Source organism: Callithrix jacchus, chromosome 14 (genome assembly GCF_049354715.1).
Source record: "Callithrix jacchus isolate 240 chromosome 14, calJac240_pri, whole genome shotgun sequence".
In the NCBI taxonomy this organism is placed as follows: Eukaryota; Metazoa; Chordata; class Mammalia; order Primates; family Cebidae; genus Callithrix; species Callithrix jacchus.
Genome location: NC_133515.1, coordinates 43,587,119 through 43,615,057, shown reverse-complemented (window position 1 = coordinate 43,615,057; position 27,939 = coordinate 43,587,119). Strand labels below are relative to the sequence as shown.

Sequence of the window (27,939 nt, the reverse complement as noted above, 5' to 3'; positions counted from 1 at the left end):
GGGACGAGTGCGGGGCTCCAAAGTCCGGCGGCAGAGCTCGTGGAGGAGACCATGGGGCGAGCTGTCGCGGAGCTCGTTTCCTCGCTGCTAGGGCTGTGGCTGCTGCTGTGCTGCTGGGGCTGCCCCGAGGGCGCGGAGCTGCGTGCCCCGCCAGATAAGATCGGTAGGCGAGAAGGGGGCGGCGCGGGAGGGCGCTGGAGCGTGCCCCGCGCGGGGCGGCTGCTGCGCAGTGCGCCCAGATCCCACAGCCGCGACGCAGGCCACTAGTGCAGGCCAAACCCGCCGCGCAGGTCGCGCTTCTCTCAATTCACACCTCAGAGCGGCTTTCGGCCCTGCTCCGAATAGGAATGTGCATTCCCAGGCGTGGAGAGGTGCCCACTTGAGAAATGGGCGTGGACAGGGACCGGGGCGGGCGGGCAGGCGGGCGCCCAGCGTACCTGTAGCCCCTGTTTCTTAGGCCTGGGACTCTGGGGAGGCCTAGGTTCCTCTCTCCATCTTTCCTTTGAACACTGTCCATGAAGAGTCCAGTGTATCTGGCTCGACCTGGGGCGTCCGGCCAGTTTGCAGGCTCACGCAGAAACAGCACAGGGAGGAGTGCAATCAAGCTGACCCTGCCTGCCTCCCTTGGGAGGCTGAACCCCCTTCCCCCATCTCTGCTTTGCTGAGGTCGGCCTGCTCTCAGAGACACCTGGCTTGTACAATTTCTCCACCTAGGACTAACACAGCTGCAGAAAGAATCTATTTATTGTCTTTCCAGTGTCAGGAGCCTTGGTTTTTTTGCTTCCTGTCTCCCCCAACCCGCCTTTGAAGCTGTGTTCTTCGGGGTCATTAACCTATTTACATTGAATCTAGACACAATAAAGCTAGGCAAAAATGGCAGCCACTTTATTAAAAATGCATGCTAGAAAGGCCCACCTCTAATGTACTCGTGAGTTGGGCATCAAGAAGGGTGTATAGTACCGTTGGTTCCTCCATAAATACCTGTGAGAATCTTTGGTTAAAAAAATCAAATTAATGTCACCACGTTAATTAATCTACTACTGCTTTTGTAGTGGCGGGGGCAATGTCTGTACAGATTCGGGGAGTCAGACCTTTACTGCAGATGCCACTCTCCCCACCAAATTGTTGAGAATAGCTTTGAGTAACAACCTCTCTTATTGCTTAATGGTCTTTAAAAAACGAAACAACTGGTAAAAGGGGGAAAAAAACAGTTTTCTTCTCTCATAGCGATTATTGGAGCCGGAATTGGTGGCACTTCAGCAGCCTATTACCTGCGGCAGAAATTTGGGAAAGATGTGAAGATTGACCTGTTTGAAAGAGAAGAGGTCGGGGGCCGCCTGGCTACCATGATGGTGCAGGGGCAAGACTATGAGGCAGGAGGTTCTGTCATCCATCCTTTAAATCTGCACATGAAGCGTTTTGTCAAAGACCTGGGTATGTAATTTTGATCTCGGAGCTCACCAGATAACTGCCTGACATCCCCGGATATTTTCATCCGATGGAAAACTGAAACTTCTACCTTGTTAATTGTCTTACAGAGACGTTGGTGAAACTGTTTTCCTCACTTTTTTGTTAGTTGCTATTGCTTTAGTTAGCAGTTCTGCTGTAAGGGGACACTAGTTATCTGTATCTTCAGTTATCTGGAATTACAGCCATGGGGTGGGGGTGGGAATGGCTGCTGTTGTCTGTTCTTTTTCTTCTTTTGAGACACAGTTTCACTCTTGTTGCCCAGGCTGTAGTACAATGGTGTGATCTCAGCTCACTGCAACCTCTGCCTCCCAGGTTCAAGTGTTTCTCCTGCCTCAGCCTCCTGAGTAGCTGGGATTGCAGGTTCTTACCAGCACACCCAGCTAATTTTTGTATTTTCAGTAGAGATGGGGTTTCACCATGTTGGCCAGGCTGGTCTTGAACTCTTCACTTCAGGTGATCCTCCTGCCTCGGCCTCCCAAAGTGCTGGAATTGCAGGTGTGAGCCACCATGCCCAGCCTCTGTTGTCTGGTTTTTAAACTTCTGGGTTTGTGTTGAAGAATCAGAGAAGGTTTGGAGATAGGTACCTTATTGTGATTATTTTGCAGCTGAGGAAATGAGACCCAGAGACTTGAAGTGTCTGGCTCAAAGTCACTCACACATGGCCATGGCTGGGCATAGTGGCTCATGCCTGTAATCCCAGCACTTTGGGAGGCAGAGGAAGAGGATCACTTGAGCCCAGGAGTTAGAAACCAGTCTGGGCAACATAGTGAGACCCTATCTTTACTTTTTTTTAAAAAAATTTTTCTTAGATGGGGTTTCATCATGTTGGTCAGGCTGGTCTTGAACTCCCGACCTCAGGTGATCTGCCCGCCTTGGCCTCCAAAGTGCTTGGATTACAGGCGTGAGCCACCACACCTGGCTCCTGTCTTTACTAAAAATAAAAAAAATTAGCCTGGTGTGGTGGCACAAACCTGTAGTCCCAACTACTTGGGAGGCAGAGGCAGGAGGATCCTATGAGTCTGGGAGATAGAAGCTGCAATGAGCCTTGATCGTGCCACTGCACTGTAGCCTGGGCAACAAAGTGAGACCCTGTCCAACTACCACAGACAAAACAAAGTCACTCACACAGCTATGGATGCAGACATGTGCGTAGAACTTGGGATGTGCAACTGCTGCCCTGACAGCCGGGGAGCTGGATGAGTCATGGGGACAGTCTGACAGGCCTCTGCAGGCCCTTTTGGCAGGTAGTATTTTGTAACTTTGGCCTCCCTCCAGTTATCTGAAATACCAGTTTTGCAAAAGAGGATTCTTATAGGAATGGAAACACCTCTTTCCCCTCAGCTGCCTTCCACATCCTCTGTGGATGCTGCCTCTGCTTCAATTTCCTCTACAAGGGCAAAGGTATACCCAGAACAAATCATGCCACAAAGATACATGTCTGACATCTTTGTTTTTAAATTGAATTCAGTTGGTATTCTGGCTTTTTTCCTTTGACTATTTGGTTTTTTTTTTTTTGAGACAGAGTCTCGCTCCATCGCCAGGCGCCAGGCTGGAGTGCAGTGGCGCGATCTTGGCTCAATGCAACCTCCACCTCCCGGGTTCAAGCATTTCTCCTGCCTCAGCCTCCCTAGTAACGGCCTACAGGTGCATACCACCACGCCCAGCGAATTTATTTTTTTATTTTTAGTAGAGACAGGGTTTCATCATGTTGGCCAGGATGGTCTCAATCTCTTGACCTTGTGATCCGCCTGCCTCGGCCTCCCAAAGTGCTGGGATTACAGGTGTGAGCCACCACGCCCGGCCTGTTTCATTTTTTTAGAGTAAAAAATAGCCAGTTAAAAATATATCTACTTTTGACATATTAATATTTGCACGATATCTGAGCCATTGCCAAGCAAATCTACTTTTGGACAGTGTAGTGAAAGTATAGCCTATCACACTGTTCCAAAGACAGAACTCCTCTACGTGACTCCTGAGAACTGAGGGAAGCCCCACATTTACTCAGATTATGTTCTTTCACTTGATCAGCATAGACACCACTGACTTAGCTGCCCTTTATGTTTTTGCAGGTCTCTCTTCTGTTCAGGCCTCTGGTGGCCTACTGGGGATATATAATGGAGAGAGTCTGGTATTTGAGGAGAGCAACTGGTTCATAATTAACATGATTAAATTAGTTTGGCGCTATGGATTTCAGTCCCTTCGTATGCACATGTGGGTAGAGGACGTGTTAGACAAGTTCATGAGGTAATTTTTTTTTCATTCCAATTTAACCAAAGGTCTTTTAATGTAGGTTAAATTAAACTTGATGAACTTTAGGAGTTATAATGTCTTATAAGCATTTTCTACCTCACTGCAAGGCCTGTTTGTAACATTGTTAGGCAAGATGTTTTGTAGGAGCCATGCAGACTGTTTATCTGCTTGGAAATTGAAAGGTTAGTTTATTTTTGCTTCTGAAGTGAATTTTGCATCTGCTTCTTTTTTTTTTTTTGAGATGGAGTTTTTCGCTGTTGTTACCCAGACTGGAGTGCAATGGCATGATCTTGGCTCACTGTAACCTCCGCCTCCTGGGTTCAAGCAATTCTCCTGCCTCAGCCTCCCGAGTAGCTGGGACTACAAGCGTGCACCACTATGCCCAGCTAATTTTTGTATTTTTAGTAGAGACGGGGTTTCACCATGTTGACCAGGATGGTCTCAATCTCTTGACCTCGTGATCCACCCACTTGGCCTCCCAAAGTGCTGGGATTATAGGAGTGAGCCACCGCGCCCGGCCTGCATCTGCTTCTTTAGTGTTGCCAGACATTGTTAGATGCCTTGAGTTCTCATGACAACTTACACAGGTAGGTACTGTTATTAGCTTCTTTAAACAGATGCAGAAGGGGCGGTGTAGAGGTTTTAAGAGAGCAGGTTCATCCACGTAGTAAGTGGTGTAGCTGGAGTTGCCACCCAGACAATCTGGCTTTAGAGTCTTCACTCTTAATCTCTATGCTGTGCTAGTGTTATGTAGATGAATGAGATAATGTGTACAAGAGTTGTAGAAGGATCAGAAAACTTAAATGGGCTTTAACAGTGACATGTTTTCAGTGAACCAGCAGCCTGAGTAGAGTAAAAGTTCCATATTCCAAGAATTTACATTCCAGCACTGTCCTGAGTAGTAAGAATTCAGGTGCCTCTTTTGTTCCTTACGCTTTTCTATATTTAAACACTTTTTTATGTGTTTGTATATGTATCACTTTGGTAATCAGGAAGACTAACATAACATAGCCATTCTAATTTTGAAAGGTACAATCTGTTTTTTTTTTTTTTTTAATCTCTTGGCATGTGCTAGTTTTTTTTTTTGAGATGTTATTTCATTCTTGTCGCCCAAGCTGGAGTGTGATGGTGTGATCTTGGCTCACTGAAACCTCTGTCTGTGAGTTCAAGTGATTCTCCTGCCTCAGACTCCTGAGTAGCTGGGATTATAGGTGCCCACCACCATGCCCGGGTAATTTTTTTTTTTTTTCTGAGATGGTGTCTCGCTCGGATTATAGGTGCCCACCACCACGCCTGGGTAATTTTTTTTTTTCTGAGACGGTGTCTCGCTCTGTCACTTAGGCTGGAGTGCAGTGGCATAATCTTGGCTCACTGCAACCTCCACCTCCTGGGTTCAAGCAATTCTCCTGCCTCAGCCTCTCAGGTAGCTGGGATTACAGGCATGTGCCACCATGCCTGGCTCATTTTTTTCTTTGTTTGTATTTTTAGTAGAGACGGGGTTTTGCCATGTTGGCCAGGCTCGTCTCAAACTTCTGACCTCAGGTGATCCACTTGCCTCGGACTCCAAAATTGCTGGGATTTCAGGTGTGAGCCACTGCATCCAGCCAGCATGTGCTAATTTTTATGCTGGTTTACATTTCTAGGTGCTGGAGGCCGGGCGTAATCCCAGCACTTTGGGAGACCAAATGGCGTGGATCACCTGATGTCAGGGGTTCGAGGTCAGCCTGGCCAACATGGCGAAACCCTGTCTCTACTAAAAATACAAAAATTACCAGGTGTGGTGGCTCACACCTGTAATCCAGCACTCTGGGAGGCTGAGGCGGGTGGATCACCTGAGGTTGGGAGTTCAAGACCAGCGTGACCAACATGGTGAAACCCCGTCTCAACAACAACAACAACAAAAAACAAAAATTAGCCGAGTGTGGTGGCGGGCACTTGTAGTCTCAGCTACGTGAGAGGCTGAGGCAGGAGAATTGCTTGAACCTGGGAAGTGGAAGTTACAGTGAGCCAAGATTGTGCCACTCCACTCCAGCCTGGGTGACAGAGCAAGATTCCATCTCAAAAAAAAAAGGAAGAAAAAGGTGCTGGAGAAACTTAGCTCGTAAATTTTCATATTTCATTACTATGACTGCTTTAACATAATAAAGTAATTGTTAAAAAGATAAAATGACATGTCATGGCTGGGTGCAGTGTCTCATGGCTGTAATCACAGCACTTTGGGAGACTGAGGTGGTGGATCATGAGGTCAGGAGTTTGCGACCAGCCTGGCCAACATGGTGAAAGCCTGTCTCTACTAAAAACAAAAAAAAAATAAGCCAGGTGTGGTGGCACATGCCTGTAATTCCAGCAACTTGGGAGGCTGAGGCAGGAGAATTGCTTGAACCCAGGAGGTGAGGTTGCAGTGAGCCAAGAGTGTACCATTGCAATCTAGCCTGGGCTACAAGAGTGAAACGCCATCTCAAAAAAAAAAACAAACCCCAAAAACCCATAAAAAAAAAAACCATAAAAAAATTAGCTGGGCATGGTGCTCTACCTGTGGTTCCAGCTACTCAGGAGGCTGAGGTGGGAGGATTGCTTGAGCCTGGGAGTTTAAGGTTATAGTGAACTATGATTGTGCCACTGTACTCCAGCCTGAGTGACAGAGCAAGACACTCTCTCTTAAAAAAAAAAAAAAAAAAAAAAAACCAGCAAAAAAGAAAACAAAGAAAAACAGTAGTGAAATACTGCTGGAGTGGTGAAATTGTAGCTTCCCTGAGTGGGGAGGCATCTTCCCCTGCTAAAGAACCCCACTTCCCTTCCCTCAGCAGGAAGCCTTGATTCAGTTCCACTTCCACAGCCAATGTGCTTTCTGTTTCAGGTGTACTGCTTAAATATCTTTACTATTACCCTATGTTAGAAATATTCTGGAATGTCACAAAAATCAAGAGTAGAAGTCATAGAGATTACCAAAGAGGAACTTGGAACCAGTTTCCCTCCGTTTCAGTTGAAGCAGTAGTTCTCAGCCAGGAGTGGTGGCTCATGCTTGTAATCCAGCACTTTGGGAGGCCGAGGTGGGTGGATCACTTGAGGTCAGGAATTTGAGACTAGCCTGGTCAACTTGATGAAACCCTGTCTCTACTAAAAATAACAAAAATAAGCTGGGCGTGGTAGCCCAAGTGTGTAATCCTAGCTGTTTGGGAGGCTAAGGCAGGAGAATCACCTGAACCTGGAAGGTAGGGGTTGCAGTGAGCTGGGATCACACCATTCCATGCCTGGGTGATAGAGTGAGACTCCATCTCAAAAAAAAAAAAAAAAAAAAAAAAAAAGCAGTAGTTCTCAATCCCTGGCCGCACATGGAGGTCTTTTTAAAATATGAATGCTGAGCTCCACCTGAGAGATTTTTAAAATTTAATTATTCTAGGGTAGAGGTTTGGCATTTTTATTTTTATTTTAGAGACAAGGTCTCACTCAGTCATTGTCAGGCTGGAGAGCAGTGGTGCCATCATGGCTTACTGGGTCTCGCTATGTTGTCCAGGCTGGTCTCAAACTCCAGGGCTCAAGTGATCCTCCAGCCTTGGCCTCCTAGAGTGCTTGGATTACAGGTGTGAGCTACTGTGTCTGGCCAGCATTGGTAGTTTTAAAAGTACCTCAAGTGAATCTTCATGTTTTTTTTTTGAAGATGAGTTTTGTTCTTGTTGCCCAGGCTGGAGTGCAGTGGCGCAATCTTGGCTCACTGCAACCTTTGCCTCTCTAGTTCAAGCGATTCTTCTGCCTCAGCCTCCCAAGTAGCTGGGATTACAGGTGCTCACCACCACACCTGGCTAATTTTTTGTATTTTTAGTAGAGATGGGGTTTCACCACGTTGGCCAGGCTGGTCTTGAACTCTTGCCCTCAGATGATTCACCCACTTTGGCCTCCCAAAGTGCTGAGATTACAGGTGTGAGCCACCATGCCTACCCGGCTCTTAATTTTTTTTTTTTTTAAGAGATGGGGGTTTCACCATATTAGCCAGGATAGTCTTGATCTCCTGACCTTGTGATCTCACTGCCTTGGCCTCCCAAAGTGCTGGGATTATAGGCGTGAGCCACTGTACCCTGCCAATTTCTTATTTTCATACACTTATCTCTGTGTGTGCCTTATTACTTATCCCTAACTGTAAGCCCCTTAAGGGAATAAGAGATAAGCCCCTTATTATCCTGAACTTAAGCCCCTTTTTCATCTTTGTACCATTTGCAACATGAGAAATTATGTTTGAATTACTGCATGCACTAATTTATGTGAATGTTGTATTAAATCCATAAAGTGCAGAGAAATGTCAGGTGATATTTTTCTTTTTGTTTGTGATCAAGTGATATTTTCTAAAAAATAAATGATACAGGCCAGGCACGGTGGTGCATGCCTGTAATCCCAGTACTTTGGGAGGCCAAGGCAGGTGGATCACAAGGTCAAGAGATTGAGACCATCCTGGCCAACATGGTGAAACCCTGTCTCTACTAAAAATACAAAAATTAGCTGGGCCATGGTGGCTCACGCCTGTAGTCCCAGCTACTCAGGAGGCTGAGGCAGGAGAAACCCTTGAACCTGGGAGGCAGAGGTTGTAGTGAGCCAAGATTGCACCACTGCACTCCAGCCTGGTGACAGAGTGAGACTCCATCTCAAAAAAAAAAATCATCTAATTAATGAGTGGCATTGGTGCTAAGGTTTATGAGGCTTTTGGAGATGATGTAACTGTGGACTGAGAAGTCAAGCAAGATGTTTCAGAAAAGGTGAGATACAAGTTCTCTTAAGGAAGAATAGATGTTCTATGGTTAAGAATGGGAAGTGTATTCAGGTTGGAGGGAGGAGCTTATGCACTGGTGGGGAGACAACATGTAGGGCATATTTAGAGACCAGGGAATGGGTCTGGTGTGCTCCAGTGAAGAGTGTGCATGTATGGGTGATTGAGGTCAGAGTGAGTAAGTTGTGATTGAGCCTTCTACTTGCCATGTGACCTTTAGACAAAGTCTTTTCTTTCTACTCTTTATTTTTCCTTTTTCTTCTTCATTTATTTTTAAGAGACAGGGTCTCACTGTCTGGCCCAGGCTGGAGTTCAGTGGCACGATCACAGTTCACTGTGGCTTTGAACTCTGGGGCTCAAGCTATCCTCCTGCCTCAGCCTCCTGAGTAGCTGGGACCACAGGCACATGCCACCATGCCCAGTTAATTTTTATATTTTTAGTAGAGATGGGTTTTTGCCATGTTGGCCAGGCTGGTCTTGAACTCCTGACCTGAGGTGATCCACCCACCTCGGTGTCCAAAGTGTGGGAATTATAGGCGTGAGCCACTGCACCCAGCTGTCAGTTTGATTGTTATGATGTCATTTCCCTTCTTTATACATCCTCTTCCCCACATCTTGTTTGGTATTTAATGGACATTTCTCTTCTTTTCCAAAGGATCTACCGCTACCAATCTCATGACTATGCCTTCAGTAGTGTAGAAAAATTACTACATGCTCTAGGGGGAGATGAATTCCTTGGAATGCTTAACCGAACACTTCTTGAAACCTTGCAGAAGGCTGGCTTCTCTGAGAAATTCCTCAATGAAATGATAGCGCCTGTTATGAGGGTCAATTATGGCCAAAGCACAGACATCAATGCCTTTGTGGGTAAGCCAGGGCATGGAACAGTGGTGGACATTAGTTCTCAAAGGGGCTTACCTGATGCTATGGTGGCTCCTGACTTTAGGCCATGGACTGGAGGCTGCCTTTCTCTGTGAACCTCAGACATTGTTAGCAAAATCCTGCATATGTAGATGTGCATTTTTAGGGGGAGAGGGTCTTTAGCTTTCATTGGTTCAGTGATTCTTAATTGTGGGGTTTTGCTCCCAAAGGCCATTTAGCAATGTCTAGAGACATTTGGAGTAGAACATGTGATTGGGAAGGGAGAGTGGGTACACAGCCTCTTACAAAGTCAGAAATAAAACATGTTTTTTCCTCCTGTTCACAGGGGCAGTGTCATTGTCCTGTTCTGATTCTGGCCTTTGGGCAGTAGAAGGTGGCAATAAACTTGTTTGCTCAGGGCTCCTGCAGGCATCCAAAAGCAATCTTATATCTGGCTCAGTAATGTACATAGAAGAGAAAACAAAGACCAAACACACAGGTAAGGTTGAATTTCTGTTTTATTGATCCTGATTTCCCCTGTAGAAAATGATTGCTCAGGGAGAAACACCTCTCTTTTGTCATCTCTTACTTGGTTCTAAAATGATGAAACTATGAAACTTGAAATTGTGCCATGTAGAAATAGTCCCCAATGTAGTTAAGTGCAGTGGCATTACTCCTTGGATTTGAAAAATAATCTTATCTTCAAAAGTAAAAATTCCGTATTTTGTACTTACTGACATTCTGAATAAGAAATTGGCCACAATGTAATAAAAATGCAAGGGACAGCTATCTTAAGGGATATAACTTATTCAGTTCTTTTTTTTTTCCTTTGGAGACGGAGTCTTGCTCTGTTGCCCAGGCTGGAGTGCAGTGGCATGATCTGGCTCACTGCAACCTTTACCTCCCGGGTTCAAGCAATTCTCCTGCCTCAGCCTCCCAAGTAGCTGGGACTACAGGCATATGCCACCATGCCCAGGTAATTTTTTTGTATTTTTAGTAGAATGGGGTTTCACCATGTTGCCCAGGCTGGTTTTGAACTCCTGAACTCAGGCAGTTCACCAGCTTTGGCCTCTCCAAGTGTTAGGATTACAGGCGTGAGCCACTGCACCCGGCCATAACTTCAATTCTTTAGAATTATAGAGAAATTATGAAGAAAGTATAGAATTATTTTTAGAAGGTATATTAGAAACACTAAACAAATATATGCCTCCTTATTTCCTCTAGGAAACCCAACAAAGATGTATGAAGTGGTCTACCAAATTGGAACTGAGACTCGTTCAGACTTCTATGACATCGTCTTGGTGGCCACTCCATTGAATCGAAAAATGTCCGGTATTACTTTTCTCAACTTTGATCCTCCAATTGAGGAATTCCATCAATACTACCAGAATATAGTGACAACTTTAGTTAAGGGGGAATTGAATACATCTATCTTTAGCTCTAGGCCCATAGATAAATTTGGCCTTAGTACAGTTTTAACCACTGATAATTCAGATTTGTTCATTAACAGTATTGGTATTGTGTCCTCTGTGAGAGAAAAGGAAAATCCTGAGTCATCAACAGATGGAACACATGTTTGGAAGATGTTTTCTCAAGAAACTCTTACTAAAGCGCAAATTGTAAAGCTCTTTCTGTCCTATGATGATGCTGTGAAGAAGCCATGGCTTGCCTATCCTCGCTATAAGCCCCCAGAGAAATGCCCCCCTATCATTCTCCACGATCGACTTTATTACCTCAATGGCATAGAGTGTGCAGCGAGTGCCATGGAAATGAGTGCCATTGCAGCCCACAACGCCGCGCTCCTTGCCTATCACCGCTGGAACGGGCACACAGACATGATTGACCAGGATGGCTTATATGAGAAACTTAAAACTGAGCTATGAAATGACACATTCTTTTTTCCCCTCCTAGTTCCAAATGACTATCAGTGGCAAAAAAGAACAAAATCTGAGCAGAGATGATTTTGAACCAAATATTTTGCCATTACCATTGTTTAACAGAAGTAATCCCTGCTAGTCATAAGAAAACACAAGGTTCTAATTAAGTGTGAAAGTGTAACTATTGCACTTATTCCGTCTCCAAAGTTTCTTATTCTTTCACTATCCATTGGGAGTGTTTCTTTTTTTTTTTGAGACAGAGTCTAACTCAGTCACCCAGGCTGGAGTGCAATGGTGCGATCTCGGCTCACTGCAACCTCTGCCTCTCAGGTTCAAGCAATTCTCTTGCCTCAGCCTCCTGAATAGCTGGGATTACAGGCACGTGCCACCGCGCCCAGCTAATTTTTGTATTTTTAGGAGAGACGTGGTTTCAACATCTTGGCCAGGGTGGTCTTGAACTCGTGACTTCGTGATCCACCCGCCTTGGCCTCCCAAAGTGCTGGGATTACAGGTGTGAGCCACCGTGCCTGGCCGGGAGTGTTTCTTAAGCTTGTCTGATAAGAATTACCTGGAGTTAGGTGGTGGTGGTTGCAGTGAGCCGAGATCGTGCCATTGCACTCCAGCCTGGGCAACAAGAGCAAAACTCCGTCTTAAAAAGTAAAAATAAAAAGAATCACCTGGAGTTTGTTAAACCATATGGATTCTCAGGCTCCTCTCTTGGAGATTCTGATTCAGTAGGTCTGGGGGTGGGGCCCTGGATTTTGATCAAAATTGTAGAGCATTTTAAGGTGAGTACCTGAGGGAGAACTTAAACACATCTTATGTGGGGAGTAGTCCTTTTGAACTTTACAGCCAGATGTATTCTTCAGTCAGATAAAATTTATGGGAGCTGGTGTCTTATGCCTGACTCTTAGTAATTTCATACCTAAGAGTCTGAAAGTTTGAAGTACATGTGCTCAAACTAGAATGTTGTCTTACGATTCTTCTATCTTGATTTAATTAGGGGTGTAATTTAGAAGTCTTAGTAATGTAACTTTAAGATGTTAAACAAAAATCTCAAAATGAAAAGCAAATATGGGCTAATGAATTGTGAAACTGGCATTCTATTATTAAATCCTTACTTCAGGAGCTTTAAAAAATACTGAGAGACCCCCATAACTAGAGGTGCAGATTCAAAGATTGAGGATAGGACCTTAGGACTGTAGCTTTTAAAAGTTTCTAATGTGCACCCAGGGTTGAGAATCACTAATGTGGGGGTGAAAACGTCTACAAAGGGGTTTTAGTGCCTTAGAAATTCTAAGAAACACAATCTGTATCAAAGCAGATCCATTTTGCAAGGAATGATTTCTCTCAATAAGAACTTTAGAAGTAATTATGACAGTAAGAAGCATGGACAGTCTAACAGCAGAGGCAACTTAAATAACTCCAGAGCAGTTGGCACTAGAACAGAATACTTGGAATGACACCAAGCTTAACCAAGTCCAGCATATGTCCAGAGTGTTAAGTGTTTCAGTTACTGTAGCATTCTGGGTGAGAAATTGGTTGCTGAAATCTTAAGACAGTGGCTCTCAATCTTGGCTGCACATTGAATTCACCTGTAGGGTTTTAAAGCATCCCGAATGGTAATAACATGAAGCCAAACTCGAGAACTAGTTCTGCATCTGCTATACAAAGATCTGATTGACTGGTCAGATGCTGGTAGAACAGAACAAGTAAAAGATTAAGAATTTGAAACCAATTTAACATGTATTGTTATTGAAACATAAATAAATAAAAAGGCCTAGACCAGCCTGGGCAACATGGTGAAACCCCATCTCTACAAAAAATTTCTGGTTAGCCAGGCATGGTAATGCACGCCTGTAGTCCCAGCTGCTCAGAAGGCTGAGGTGGGAGGATCACTTGAGCCTTGGAGGTCAAGGCTGCAGTTAGTCATGATCATGCCACTGTACTCCAGCCTGGGCAACAGTGAGACCATCTAAAAAAAAAAAAAGAAATCCTTCCATTGAATGGAAACTTAAAAAAGTCCTTCATAAGATCATGGCATTAGCTACTTTAACAAAATAGTGTAAGAACATTGGTTCTGAGTAAAAGTGACTTCTCTACCAGTTGTGAATGTTATTATGCTGATAAAACTGCCAAGATATATTTGATAGGCAGGGATTAAACTCATGGTTTGTCAATGGCGTTTTTTTTTTTTTTAGTTTTATTCTTAAGAGATGTTAAGAGGTATTCATATTTGTTTCCTTTTGTGGTTTTAATGAAGACAATGTGTAAAGAATGTAATACTGTTATGTGTACGTTAAATATTGGTAAATACTAATTAATTTCTTCATTTGTAGACTTGTTTTGCAATGGCATATATTTTTACTTAGAAGAATACCAGTTTAGGTGAGGCATGGTGGTTTATGCCTGTAATCCTAGCACTTTGGGAGGCCAAGGCAGGTGGATCAAGAGGTGGGGAGATCAAGACCATCCTGGCCAACATGGTGAAACCCCACCTCTACTAAAAATAGGCCGAGGCAGGAGAATCGCTTGAACTGGGAGGTGGAGGTTGCAGTGAACTAAGATTGAACCACTGTGCACCAGCCTGGTGACAGAGCAAGACTCTGTCTTAAAAAAACAAAACAAAACACCAATTTAGGCTGGGTGCGGTGGCTCATACCTGTAATCCCAGTACTTTGGGAGGCTGAGGTGGGTGGATCTCTTGAGGTAAGGAGTTTGCCTGGCCAGCATAGTGAAACCACTTTACTAAAACTTCAAAAATTAGCCAGCCTGGTGATAGGTGCCTGTAATCCCAGCTACTGGAGAGGCCGAGACTTGATAATTACTTAAACTTGGGAGATGGAGGTTGCAGTGAGTAGAGATTGTACCACTCACTCCAGCCTGGGCAACAGTGATACTGTGTCTCAAAAAAAAAAAAAAAAAAAAAAAATTAAAATGTTGCTGGTATTATATCCAACCTACTCTGGATAAATTTTCCAGTAGGGCATCTGAAATTACTTTGGCAAAACCAAAACAGGTTATCAATATACCAAGGATATTAAGTAGTTTTAATGCAACTACAGTATTACTTTTTTACTGGGAGAAAAATACTAGCAGAGCCTGCTACTCCAGGCACATTAGGTAGTTTTATGCAACTGTAGTGTTAAAGTAAGAGTTTTATTGGAAGAAAAAAAAGCTCTACATTGTCAGAACTTGCTGCTCCAGACCACTCTATTTTTTTTTAACACAAGAGACTGGTAAAAATGATGCAGGGGCTGAATGAAAAGCCAGCTCTGCCCCAGTGGTTCTCTAGCTAGTTGAGCATGCTTGTTACCTGCAGGACTAACATCTCTGGGCTCCACCGTTTGTTTATTCAATAAGTTTACTGTGGCACACAAGAAGTTACACTTTATAAGTTCCCCTGTGATGCTGCTGTTCTACTTATGGAAACCACACTTGAAGTATTTCTACAATTCAGCTCTACATTGCTGCAAAAGAAAAAAGTCAGTGAAGATTTACCAAGAGTAACAGTGTATGGGACTTCACATCAGTTTTCCTTCTTGAAATTGTTAGTTTGATCCCTCTGGTTGTTCTTTTGTTGTAAACATTTTCTATAATTAGGAAATGACATTTAAGAGTGAGAAAGGTTTATATATATATGAGCCATTCATTGTGTTTGGTGTTTTACAGAACTTTACATACTGTGTATATTTCATTCTGTACAGTTTTAAAGTGATTCATCATGATTTGCAGGCTTTTTATCAGATTACAAAAAAATCAGCCTTAAGCATTTGCTTGGTAAAGTTTCTTAAGATTAGGTTTATAATACAACCATCTGTAATGTATCTCTCATTTAAGGTTGTGGGCCATAAAATTCATTAACTAGATAAATACATTGTGGACAGCATCCTCACTACCCTTCCCCTTCTCTACTCACAAAGAACCACGATACACTGGAATGTTTTTCTTTGGAATCCTCTTTCTACTCTTGTATTAAAATTCCCCCCCACTTAATGATTATGTTCAAAATAAACAACTGCATCACCATTACTTCCTGTCTTTTGCTTCTGTTGTACTATATTTGGAATGTAGATGTACTTGGGAAAGTCAGACTAGATCAGAGTTACTCTTAAGTTTTGAAAATTAATGTCTTAGAAGAAACTCATTCATGTTTGCAACTTCATCTGTTTAGTGTTGAAAGACGGACATTATCACACACTGAGCATTTCTCAATAACGAAAATGAAATAAATAAATAAAAGAAAGATGGACAAAAGGAATCCTTGCCATGTTTCACATTTAACAACATTCATCCACTTTAATGCATAAAACCCTTTTAAATCAGTGTCAACCAGGAAAATTCATGTCAGAAAAAATGGAATGAGAGCAAATATTCTATATTCAGAACATCTGAGAAACATTTCTGACTGTTACAAAAGTTTATTTAACAAAAAGTCTAATAGGAAAATGTACATGACCTAATTTTTACATCATAGTAAAACAGGCCCTATGGAGAGAGGACGTGGGTTTCTCCGCTGAACAGCCATTATACTCGTTCCAAGGCTTCTAACATGATGATACTATTTCCTCGTATTACCTAAGAAAAAGAAAAGTAAATTTGAAAAGAACAACTCATGTCACAGACATATCAACGATGATCTAAGAATTTTCACCACGGCCGGGCATGGTGGCTCACGCCTGTAATCCAAGCACTTTGGAGGCCAAGGTGGGCGGATCACCTGAGGTCGGGAGTTCAAGACCAGTCTGACCAACATGGTGAAACCCCGTCTTTATTAAAAAGGAAAAAAAAAAAGAAAAAAAGAATTTTCACCAAATCATTAATGGTTTTTCAATATTACATGTTGGTTTTTAAAGCTCTGTTCAAGCAACAGGGACACCAAACACAACTCTAAGCCCTTTATAAGACAGACATCTTCTAGATTGAAGGCTAACAATTAGCTTTATGAGATTCTAATGTCAGGTCTCCAATGACTAATTTCACCTTTTTTTTTGGAGACAGTCTCACTCTGTTGCCCAGGCTACAGTCTAGGGGCACAATCTAGGCTCTATGCAGCCTCTGCCACCTGGGTTCAAGTGATTCAAGGCTGACTCCCAAGTAGCTGGGATGACAGGAGCCCCCTCCCATGCCCAGCTAATTTTTGTATTTTTAGTAGAGACAGGGTTTCACCATGTAGGCCAGGCTGGTCTCAAACTCCTGACTTCAAGTGATCTGCTTGCCTCGGCCTCCTGAGATGCTGGGATTGCAGGCGAGAGGTGCTGTGCCTGGCCCTAATTTCACCTTCTAAAATGCAGGACTCAAATTTAAATGCCCATCCCTGACTCTATGGGATCTAAAAAATTAATGAGAAAAATACATACAGTAGAGTATGTTAGGTACAGTTTGGAGGTATAAGATCACTTAAGGAACAAACCAGGATGGGAAATCGTGAAAGGCATGCTCTAGGAAAATGACATTTCACCTGGGTCATGGAAACTGAGTACAATTTTGAAAAGGAGATAGGAAACTTTAGAACTAAGATAAAGTATAAGAGGATAAGGAAGTAATCTAATTTGAATGCACTAAAAAGTTCATGAAGAGAAGCAGGAAACAAAGATAGTTGGCATTCAATCTTGGAAAGCTTCAAATGCCAATCAGTGTTTGGAGGACATCAGGAACTAACAATGAGCCAGTGAGTCACATTTGGGGGAATGACAATCCTAAGTGTCCTGGCAACAAGATATTATATAAATACACCAAAGTTTGAGTAGGACAGAATCTAGAGGCAGAAAGAGAAGTTAAAAAGAAAGGGCCCAAGAGAATAGTGCTTGACCCAGTAGACAAGTCATAAATTAAGAATACTTATCTGGGCCTGGTGAGGTGGCTCACACCTATAATTCCAGCACTTTGGAAGACCAAGGCGGGTGGATCACCGGAGGTCGGGAGTTGGAGACCAGCCTGATCAACATAGAGAAACCCTATCTCTACTAAAAATTCAGTATTAGCCACGTGTAGTGGCACATGTCCATAATCCCAGCTACTTGGGAGGCTGAGACAGGAGAATCACTTGAACCTGGGTGGCAGAGGCTGCAGTGAACTGAGATAGTGCCATTGCACTCCAGCCTGGGTGATAAGAGTAAACTCCGTCTCAAAACAAAAACAAAAAAAAAACAAACTTATCAGAGTATAGCTGAATCAGCTGGTAAATGAATTCAAGAAGGCTACGGGACTGAAAACAAGAAGTCCCTGATAGATAGTAGATCACAATAATTGATAGATCACCTGTAAGTCAAGTAGAATTGGATAGGTGAATGGAGGGGTAGGGGAGGTAGAGGATAGGTAATAATTTGAGGTGTTTATTAGAAATGGAGGCATTCTAAAAAGATTCAAAATGGAGCTATGCTTATAGGCAGCTAGAGTACAAGTAGTTGTAACTTGTTCTTTTCTCCCTGTATCATGCTTGTTTTATTTACAAATACACTATGATCTATCGTGTTCTCCATGCAAATGTAAATGTTATGAGGGCAGGACTTTGGTGCAAAATCCCAGTGTCAAAAACAGTAGCAGGCACACAGAGGGCTCAAGTGCCTGCTAAATATTAATAAAAGAACTCACATGTGATTACTGCAGCTGACAGAATAGAAGGGAACACAATTGGTAGCAAAAGTGTCTTGGACTCTGGTAGCCAATTATCAGCAACCAATACGATAAGGTAGCAAGGAGCAGATTTAAAAGAGAATGGCTGGGCGTGGTGGCTCCCACCTGTAATCTCAGGCCCAGGCTCAGCCCAGTTCGAGACCTGCCTGGGCAACATGGCAAAATCCTATCGCTATAAAAACTACAAAAATTAGCCAAGTGTGGTAGTGCACACCTGTGGTTCCAGCTACTTGGGAGGCTGAGGTGGGAGGATAAACTGAGCCTAGGGAGGTTGAGGCTGCAGTAAGCTCTATGCTATTGCACTCCGGCCTGGGTGACAGAGTGAGACCTGTCTCAAAACAGTAACAAAATCCAATAAGAACAATGCCCTTCTTTCTCCCTCCTCACCAAAAAAAAAAAAAAAAAAAAAAAAAAAAAAAAAAAAAAAAAAAAAAAGCAGCACAATGCCCTAAAAATGACAGTGGCAACTGAAGGGGTCTAAAGATTCATACTCTTCCTGTAAGTTAAGAATAGATCTCCTCTCCGTTTTTTTGACTGGGGCTAGGTATGCTGACCAGGCTGCAGTGCAGCGGCTATTCACAGGCACAATCAGGGCACAATGAAGCCTCAAGCTCCTAGGCTCAAATGGTTCTCTTGCCTCAGCCTCTTGAGTAGCTGGGACTACAGGTGCACATCACCATGCCCAGCATAAACCAGGAGTGGAAACATGCTTACCTAGTTATCAGAATTTTATTTTCATTTTAATGAATTTTTTTGAGACAGGGTCTTGCTCTATTACCCAAGATGGAATGCAGTGGCTCAATCACAGCTAACTGCAGCCTTGACCTCCTGGGCCCAAGTGATCCTCCCACTTCAGCCTTTTAAGTAGCTGAGACCAGAAGCATAAGCCACTAAGCCAGGCTAATTTTTAAATTTTCTGTTGACAGGGTCTCACCATGTTGCCCAGGCTGATCTCAAACTCCTAGTCTCAAGTGATCCTCCTGCCTTGGCCTCTCAAAGTGCTGGGATTACAGGTGTGAGCCACTGACCTGGCCAGTTATCAGAATTTTAAATTGCCCATTTCTGGCAACAGATGTTGAACATCATATCTTACTGGCCAAAGCAAGAAAAGCTAGCCTTCCTTCCTAGCTTCCTGCTACATCTATATACTTCTTTGTCTTGTCATATAATATTTAGAAAATAAGGCTAGATGGTGAACTTTGTCCTTCCTTATCTATGGTCCAAAAACATGAAATGTATAATTCCAGAAACAGACAATTCCTAAGTTTTACATTGCATGATGTTCTGAGTAGTGTGATAATATCTCATACTGTCCCTGAACATGGATTATCCCTTTGTCTAGCATCTCCATGCTGCCCATTCATTCATCAGTTATCTCAGTTTTCCAATTGACTGTGTGGTATCAAAGGGTTACTTGTGTTCAAGAAAACAGTCAAGGTTTACTTAGTAATAGCCTGAAAGTATAAGAGCAGTGATGCTGGCAATATGGATAGGCCAAAGAGAAGCTGAAAAGTGTTTCCTTTAAGTGAAATGGTACAAGTTCTTGATTTAATAAGGAAAGAAAAAAATAGTACGAGACAGCTAAGATTTACGGTAAGGATGAATCTTCTATCTATGAGATTGTGAAGAAGTAAAAAGAAATTCGTGCTTAGGGTTCAGTACTATCTGTGGTTTCTGGTACCCACTCTGAGGATAAAGGACCACTATAGTGCCCTTCCTCTTTCGTCACTGTGTTTGAGGCTTAATTCTCCAAATCAAACTCGAACTATCAGGTCCAATTCTATAGTGCTCCTTTTGTTGTGCTTCAGCGATGCTACAGAAGTACAACTCTAGCAAAAGTGCCTGAACTATGTAATATAATAAAATAAAACTCTAGGGATGTCTCAGAAGGTAGCTGAGATTTATGATGGATCAGGTAACTATCCAACTGACAGGTTAAAAACAAACTAACTCCGGAAAACGCACACATCCTCTTTCTTTTTGAGTGAGGATCTTGCTTTGTCACACAGACTGAAGTGCAGTGGTGTGATCTCAGCTTACTGCATCTTCGACTTCCTAGGTTCAAGTGATCTTTCTGTCTCAATCTCCTGAGTAGCTGAGACTACAGGTGCACACCACCATGCCTGGCTAATTTTCTAAAATTTTTTGTAGAGATGAGATCTCACTATGTTGCCCAGGCTGATCTTGAACTCCTGGGCTCAAGGGATCCTCCTGCTTCAGCCTCTCAAAGCACCTTTCAAAGCATTGGAATTACAGGTGTGAGCCATTGTGCCCAGCCAACACATACGTATCTGCAATAAAACAGTATTAAGTAATTTCAATGGCCTCAATGGATCACTGACTTGGATAAGGTAATAATGAAGCCAACTGTCCTTTGTCAAACAACTTTTAACAAAATGAACAAAATCTTAACCTATTTGTTTCCCTTCTTCCAACTTTAGCAAAAAGTTCATCTCTGTTCTTGCCTTTTTTTTTTCCTTAGAGACAGCGTTGCTCCTGTTGTTCTTGTTGCCTACAGTGAAGTGCAATGATGTGATTTCCGCCTCCCAGATTCAAGTGATTCTCCTGCCTCAGCCTCGAGTAGCTGGGATTACAGGCATTCGCCACCATGACCAGCCAATTTTTTTTATTTTCAGTAGAAACGGAGTTTCTCCATGTTGGTCAGGTTGGTCCTGAACTCTCAACCTCAGGTGATTCACCTGCCTTGGCCTCTCAGAGTACTGGGATTACAGGCGCGAGCCACCACGCCAGGCCGTGTTCTTGCCCTTTAGGTGCCAAATGCTTCCTGAATTCTTTTCAGCAAATTTCTTGGGATGACTAAAAACCTAATCTACCTTCTTTTTTTTTTCAGACGGAGTTTCGCTGTTGTTACCCAGACTGGAGTGCAATGGCACAATCTTGGCTCACTGCAACCCCTGTCTTCTGGGTTCAAGCAATTCTCCTGCGTCAGCCTCCCGAGTAGCTGGGACTACAGGTGTGCACCACCATGCCCAGCTAATTTTTGTATTTTTAGTAGAGGTGGGGCTTCACCATGTTGACCAGGATGGTCTCGATCTCTTGACCTCATGATCCACCCGCCTCAGCCTCCCAAAGTGCTGGGATTATAGGCATGAGCCACCGCGCCCGGCCATCTACCTTCTATTAGAACGAAGATTTATTTGTAAAAATAAAGGTTTAGAGGAAAATCTCGGGGTACCTAGAAAGTGTTTTTATAAGGACTTGGCTACTAATGATGCTGGCAGCCTATTCAACAGAAGCTCACAAGGGAATATACCTGAAAGACAAGTAAACTTACTTTCTTACAATGTGGTATCTGGAGACTCTAAATTGTTTTTTCAGTCATGACTATTGATTTGCTTTTGAAAATATAGTAATGAAAAAGTATCTGAATTAAGTAATAACCCAAACCTTGGGAAGAATGGTTTGTAAAAAATTAAACAGGCAGAGATGTCAAAATAGGTCTATCTTCAACTCTACTGCTCAAACTTGAGAATCACTTGAACCCCGCAGGCAGAGGTTGCAGTGAGCTGAGATCACACCACTGCACTTCAGCCTGGGCGACAAGAGCAAGACTGTCTCAGGAAAAAAAAAAAAAAAAAGTTAATAAATCAAGGCTAATAACTAGCAACTCTTACCACCCCTTGGTGGTGCTCAATAATTTGCTAAAAGTTAAGTTGTCCTTTTTGGTTCACCTTTTTCAAGAACTTTGGGCTTACCACTTTATTAGGTATGTTGTCCTGTGTTAGACAAAGAGGGACTTAAAGTCTGGGTCTTGCCAACAATTATCAAAACTCTTCTTCAGCTGGGCAAGGTGGCTAACACGTATAATCTTAGCACTTTGGGAGGCCAAGGCAGGCCGACTGCCAGGCAGACTGCCTGAGTTCAGGAGTTCGAGACCAGCCTGGGCAACGTGGGGAAACCCCGTCTCTACTAAAAATACAAAAAAATTAGCCTGGCATGGTGGCACGTTCCTGTAGTCCCAGCTACTTGGGAGGCTGAGACAGGAGAATCACTTGAACCTGGGAGGCAGAGGTTGCAGTGAGCTAAGATTGTACCACTGCATTCTAGCCTGGGCAACAGAGTTAGACTGTCAAAAAAAAAAAAAAGAAGAAGAAAAAGAAAAAAACTATTTTTCAGCAATCACTAAAACTACAGCCCAATGAATGTAGGAATGTTTAATCCTATCAGAGCTCAGTATTTGCCTTTTGTCTGTTTTGTTTTTTCCTTTCTCATGTGAATGTCATTGCGATTATCCCTTATAACTTTTACCTTGGCTACTTTAAAATTTTGGGTGTGGTAAACCAGAAAATCCAGGTTAATTATGTATATAAATAAAATCAGAAAGTGTGATCTGTGGACTGGCAGATCTGCATTAGGCATTAGCAGAAATGCAAAACCTTAATTAAGTTCCGCCCCATACCTACTGAAGTTAGAATCTGCATTTTAACAAGATTCTCTGGGGATTCATATACACGTTGTTTCAGAACTACTTGTCTAATGAGGGACCAACTATGAGCCTCTATCGTAGAATAAAGCTCAAGAAGGATTTTCAACAGCTATTTCAAGCCCTAGGACCTTAGGTTCTGTATAGTTGAGATCTTACCTATAGGTAACCAGGATATTACCACAGCTGAATAACCGCCTCATGTTCAACTAAAAAGGAGACGGAAAATCTAATCTTGCCTGTTATTTGCCATTTCTGGGGGTTACTAAATAGGAAAGTTAATACATATTCCAAAAGGAAAATGAAGTCTCCAAGAGAAATCTTGTATCTTTACTTACCACCATTCCAATATTGTTCTGTTGTCCACTAGTCGCCATCTCCACACATTCATCTATCACAAGATTCATAAAGGGATCAAATCCCCGCAATATTCCTTGGACATGTCTGCCACCATTTAATTTCACTAATAAAAATGGAAAAAGATGTTTTAGAAAAATACAAGTGTTTGAGATGTTTGACGCACTATCCTTACTGTATGCCAAGCATTGGATTAAACATTTTTGTATTAACTTCCGCATTTTAATTTATAAGAATCCTAAAATGTAGTATTATCCTTACTTTACAGGATAGAATCAAACTTTAGAGCTTTTATTTAATTATTTATTGAGATGGAAGGTCACTCTGTTGCCAGGCTGGAGTGGTGCAGTGGTGCAATCTAGGCCCACTGTGACCTCTGCCGCCTAGGTTCAAGCAATTCTCCTGTCTCAGCCTCCTAAGTAGCTGGGACTAAAGGTACATGCCACCATGACTGGCTAATTTTTGTATTCTTTAGTAGAGGCGGGGTTTGGTCAGGCTGGCCTCAAATTCCTGACCTCAGGTAATCCACCCACCTCAGCCTCCTAAAATGCTGGGCTTACAGGCATGAGCCTAGCAGCTTTTATTTTTTTATTTTTTCAGAGATGGCTGCGGGGGTGGGGGGTGGCAGGCTCCCTATGTTGCCCTGGCTGGTCTTTAACTCCCGAGCTCAAGGGATCCTACCACTCTGGCCTCCCAAAGTGCTGTGATTACAGAGGTAAGCCACTGTGCCCAAGCTTTTAAGTAACTGCATTCACCGTTATACAGCTACTGTATGGTAGAAGTGAGAGTCAAGCTAAAGGCTGCTTACCTCTAATGCTCATGGTTTTGTCCCCTACTACTTCAAGCACTGTGTGGGTCAGATTTTTAGTTAAACTGAACAAATTCCTACATATTCCCAAGAAACAAAATAATTCTTCCTTATCTAAGTCTTTTGTAGCTTATTTAAAGGAAAAAAGGTTGAGAAATCCTATTAATTTTGTTAAAGTGAGGAAGGGCTTATGTAATATCAAGTCTGAAGTGCTATTAAATTCATTAAATATCAGAAATTAGGTAAATAAAATTGTTTAGTTAGGATTAAGTAATCTGTTTAATTAATGGACGTGAATTAGAGGTCCTGTGTGCTTTAAATTTTTATAAAGTTGTAAAAAACCCAAAACAACAAACTTACATGATAACTTCTTGTCCATAAATCTGAAAAAGCAAAAGGGCAAAGATTATATAACCAATTAAAAAAATTTAAGCATAAACAAGTATATAAACAGGTATAGTTAAAATAATTTGCTAAAATTTATACAATGGGAATAATGACATCTAAAATAGTAAAAAATATTGTACTACTGTGAAGAGTGAGGGAATAGGGCAAGGTAGCTCATGCCTGTAATCCCAGCACTTTAGGAGGCTGAGGTGGGTGAACTGCTTAAGCTCAGCAGTGGAGACCAGCCTGAGCAACATGGTGAAACCCCATCTCTACCAAAAATACAAAAATTAACTGGGAGTGGTGGCATGTGCCAATGGTTCCAGCTACTTGGGAGGCTGAGGTCGGAGGATCACTGGAACCTGTGAAGTTGAGGCTGCAGTGAGTCACTGCACTCCAGCTGGGCAATAGAGCAAAACCCTGTTTCAGGGGAAAAAAAGGTTACCTAAATTAGACATTCTACAAAGCAAAGTAATTTGGGAAGGGGAAAGACAATAAAAAGGAAACATATTTAGACTGTGTTAATCTACATTAAGTGGAGTCTTTATACTAATGTGAATTACAAAAACATTCTTATTGTTCAATACTATGTTGTTTCATTGACCTCAGTTTCTTTACTTCTTTCTTTCTTTTTTTTTTTTTTAAAGAGATAGTGTCTCATTATGTTGCCCAGGCTGGTCTTGAATTCCTGGCCTCAAAAAACATGCTTCCCCTCAGTCTCCCAAAGTGCCGCTGAGATTACACAGGCTACACAGGCGTAAGCTACCTCATCTGGTCTCATTAACCTAATTTTCAATAATTGGGTTTTACAGTCATAACAGAAAAACAAAGACTTGTTTACATTTGATTATTTCCAAAACAAAGTTGTAAAGACAGCAAACAGTAAACAAACCACAGCGAATTCAACAGGTATTTTATATTCGAGATAAAAAGGAGTGTTCTTTTATTTAATATGAAAGCATCAAGCATAAATGTTCAGGGTAGTCCTCAACATTTAAGTATATTTTAGTGTAATAAATGCATATTGAAACTTCAAACAATATGAATTAAGGAAAATTCCATTTTAGTGGAATATGAGACTAAGCCATGCAGTCAAATCAGTTTTTAACCTCTTCCATTTATAGGCCAGAAAACATGAAATTTCATCCAGTTTTAAAAATTTCATTCAAATTTTAAAATATAAAAAAATGGGAAAAAATTTTAGCATATGGGCTGGAAAGTGGGCACTTACTCAATTTTAATGTACAGAATAATCATGGAAGAATTCAAATATAAAACAGGGAGCATGACTGAAGGAGGGAGTAGATACATTTACAAGTAAAAATGTATTTATGAAGTATGATGAACAAGACTATATTTCAATAAGATATATAAAAGCATAGCAAATATAACATTCAAGGTCTTATTCAATCTTTACAAGGATGTTGCAATTATGGTCTAGTATTACCACCATTTTACAGATGGAAAATTAGGTATGCAAAGGTTAAGTAAATTGTCTGAAGTCACACAGCAAGTGTGAGCAAATACAAATAGTTCAGTTTGACTGGAGAATGGAACCCTTGCGTATTCGTGGCTGTAAGGTTTGGTGTTTGAATGTTGGGTGGGTTAAATATAGACTCAATTTTGCATATCGTGATAAATTATTAAAGCAGTCACTGGGAAGACTACTGTGGCAGCAAATTTTAAAAAGTGGCAGTGAAGAATACAGTTAAGCCAGGGCATCTCAACTTCTGCACTACTGAAATTTGTGACTAGATAATTTTGTACTGTTGGGGGCAGTCCAATAATCGGTAGGAAGTTTAGCAGCATCTGTGTCTACTCACTAGAAGTCAGTAGCACCAGATCTCCTACTCCCTCATTTAAAAACCAGAGTGGCCAGGCAAAATGGCTCACGCCTGTAACCCCAGCACTTTGGTAGGCCGAGGTGGGCGGATCACAAGGTCAGGAGTTCAAGACCAGCTTGACCAACATGGCGAAATCCCATCTCTACTAAAAATACAAAAATTAGCCGGGTGTGGTGGCAGGCGCCTGTAATCCCAGCTATTCCGGAGGCTGAGGCAGGAGAATCGATTGATCCTAGGAGGTTCAGACTGCAGTGAGCTGAGATCATGCCACTGCACTCCAGCCTGGGTGACAGAGCAAGACTCCATCTCAACCCCCCCCACAAAAACCCAAACGCCAAAACCAAACCAACCAACCAAACAAACAAAAAAAGAACCACTAAGCCAGGAGGATGGCATAAAGGTATAAAAGAAGATGCTATCTTTGAGAAAGTAGAGGAAGAAAAAATTTGAAAGTCATTTTGGCAGCAGATTTGACGGGATTGCACAATCCATGAAACCTATGGATGAGAAGAGAAAGGTATTAAAACTAGCTTCCTTCTCTGAAATTTTCAAAAACTATGTTATCAATCAGAAAGGAAATCTTAGATTACAAGTAGAGAATGGTCCTTTTGTTAAAAAAAAAAGTCACCATTTCAGCAGTCTCTGATGAATCGAGGATATTTAGGTCACCAGCTCACCATAATTTTCAGAGAAACATTTTCACGACAATAATTTCTAAGTAAGTTCTATTTTCCTTGTTGGACTTATGCTTTAATAATTAATTTCTTAACAGACCTAACTAAAATATAAACGCAAGGAGTTTTCACACAAAGATGGCTTTGATACAAATGCACCTTTAAAAGCAAAAATATTATTATTATTTTTTGAAAAAGAGTTTTGCTCTTGTTGCCCAGGCTGGCGTGCAATGGCACGATCTTGGCTCACTGCAACTGCAACCTCCGCCTCTCGGATTCTAGCAATTCTCCTGCCTCAGGGATTACAGGCCGCGTCGTCACACCTGGCCTCAAACTCCTGACCTCAGGTGATCCACCCTCCTCGGCCTCCCAACGTGCCCGGCCGCAAAATTATTAAATAGTAATTTTTCCTTATGTCTAACTTCTGTGGGCCTGGTGACAAATGAACTATACACAAAGCCAACCACACGCTATGCCAGAGAAAACTGATCCCTGTAACGATTCTGCACCCTTTGTGCAATTCAGCTACTACATGTAGAATTCCAGCATCAAGGAGTATAAACAAAACAGAAACGTACTCAGGAAACACAGAACATGTTAAGTCCTGTCAAGAAGTATATTTGAAGAGTTTAAAGCTTTACGTTGAGTCCTACCTGAAGTAAGGCTCTGCTACTTTTGATTTTACCGGGTGTATAGAAAAAAACTTCAAAACACTAGCCTTCTCTGATTAGAAAAAAGTTAACATTAAAAAAAAAGGAAAAATAAATATTCTTACATAGTTTTAACATCAGAGCAAGATAACACACGACATTCAAACTCAACGTAAAAGAAGGCAAGAAAAAGGAATGAGGTTTCTAAGCAAAAGCTCAAAGAAACAGCTACAAACACATTCTCTAAAGTTAAAGTGGCTTTTGGAATCTGATGCCTCACGGAGTTTTTAAAACACTTCCATTCCAGCCCCTCTTTAGTTCCTCTCCAGAATTACCCCCTCTAGCCATCTTTCTAGAACCGGATGCTATTCGAGATGTTCAACAAAAGGTGGCATTCAAGATCTTCAAGGAACCAGGGAGGGAGAGAGCGGGGTGACCAGAGACCCGACCACAGTACCGGGAGGCGGGTCGGCCGGAAGGAGGTGCGGTGCTGCCGGCGGTAACCACGCCGACGCGCTAGCTCTGCGCGAGCTTCACGTCCCAAGCGCGGGAGGCTGGCCGAGGTCCCGGCGACCTCGGACCCGAAGAAATGAGGTGGTGGCTCAAGTCATTCGGTGAATGGGGAGGGAACAAAGGGACTCGGGAGACTCATAGAAGCGACCGTTTCGGTTTGGTTCGCAAACAATACTTACTTTTTCAACTCGGGAGGGTGAGCTTTGCTCATGATGTCTACTCCGCGGGCACACAGAGGCCTTGGAATGGAATGCACGGCCTACTCTACGCTCCCGCGGTACCGGCGTCTTGCGTCTAGCGTCACCAACCTCGTTAGCCAATCGATTGTCGGCAGTTTTTACATTTCACCTCGCGATACCTGAGAGTCTCGGTCAACGTTGAGCTTCCGGTTGCGCCGTCAGCGATTGGCCCG

At 42.5% G+C, this 27,939-nt stretch overlaps 2 protein-coding genes across 4 annotated transcripts; one reads left to right on the top strand and one right to left on the bottom strand.

Moving 5' to 3' along the window:
• Positions 1-15,246, top strand: PCYOX1 (prenylcysteine oxidase 1). Its single transcript, XM_035272345.3, has 6 exons — positions 1-163; positions 1,228-1,434; positions 3,540-3,714; positions 9,132-9,343; positions 9,684-9,836; positions 10,562-15,246. Exons 1-6 carry the CDS (start codon positions 52-54, stop codon positions 11,218-11,220), a joined length of 1,518 nt encoding a protein of 505 aa, XP_035128236.1. The 5' UTR covers positions 1-51; the 3' UTR covers positions 11,221-15,246.
• On the bottom strand, positions 11,831-27,816 carry SNRPG (small nuclear ribonucleoprotein polypeptide G). Of its 3 annotated transcripts, XM_008980543.5 has the most exons (5): positions 27,350-27,792; positions 27,018-27,087; positions 23,820-23,842; positions 22,633-22,757; positions 11,831-15,792 (listed from the first exon to the last, which is right to left on the bottom strand). In XM_008980543.5, the coding sequence occupies exons 1-5, from the start codon at positions 27,360-27,362 to the stop codon at positions 15,742-15,744; spliced, it is 282 nt and encodes a 93-aa protein (XP_008978791.1). In that variant the 5' UTR covers positions 27,363-27,792; the 3' UTR covers positions 11,831-15,741. The 3 variants fall into 3 exon arrangements, with proteins under 3 accessions (XP_008978791.1, XP_002757696.1, XP_017819739.1); XM_002757650.7 differs by lacking the exon at positions 27,018-27,087 and having other exon boundaries at positions 27,707-27,816; XM_017964250.3 differs by lacking the exons at positions 23,820-23,842; positions 27,018-27,087 and having other exon boundaries at positions 27,707-27,816.
• Positions 27,817-27,939: the final 123 nt, after the last annotated feature.

What these genes read in the sequence shown, in the direction of transcription:
- SNRPG (XM_008980543.5), bottom strand. An exon ending in TATGGACAAGAAGTTATCAT is followed by an intron (nt 22,758 to 23,819) that starts GTAAGTTTGTTG and finishes CATTTTTATTAG; the next exon opens with TGAAATTAAATGGTGGCAGA. An exon ending in AGAACAATATTGGAATGGTG is followed by an intron (nt 15,793 to 22,632) that starts GTAAGTAAAGAT and finishes TCTTTTTCTTAG; the next exon opens with GTAATACGAGGAAATAGTAT.
- PCYOX1 (XM_035272345.3), top strand. Translation starts at nt 52, where the DNA reads ATGGGGCGAGCTGTCGCGGAGCTCGTTTCCTCGCTGCTAGGGCTGTGG. An exon ending in AGACATCAATGCCTTTGTGG is followed by an intron (nt 9,344 to 9,683) that starts GTAAGCCAGGGC and finishes TCCTGTTCACAG; the next exon opens with GGGCAGTGTCATTGTCCTGT. An exon ending in AACAAAGACCAAACACACAG is followed by an intron (nt 9,837 to 10,561) that starts GTAAGGTTGAAT and finishes TATTTCCTCTAG; the next exon opens with GAAACCCAACAAAGATGTAT.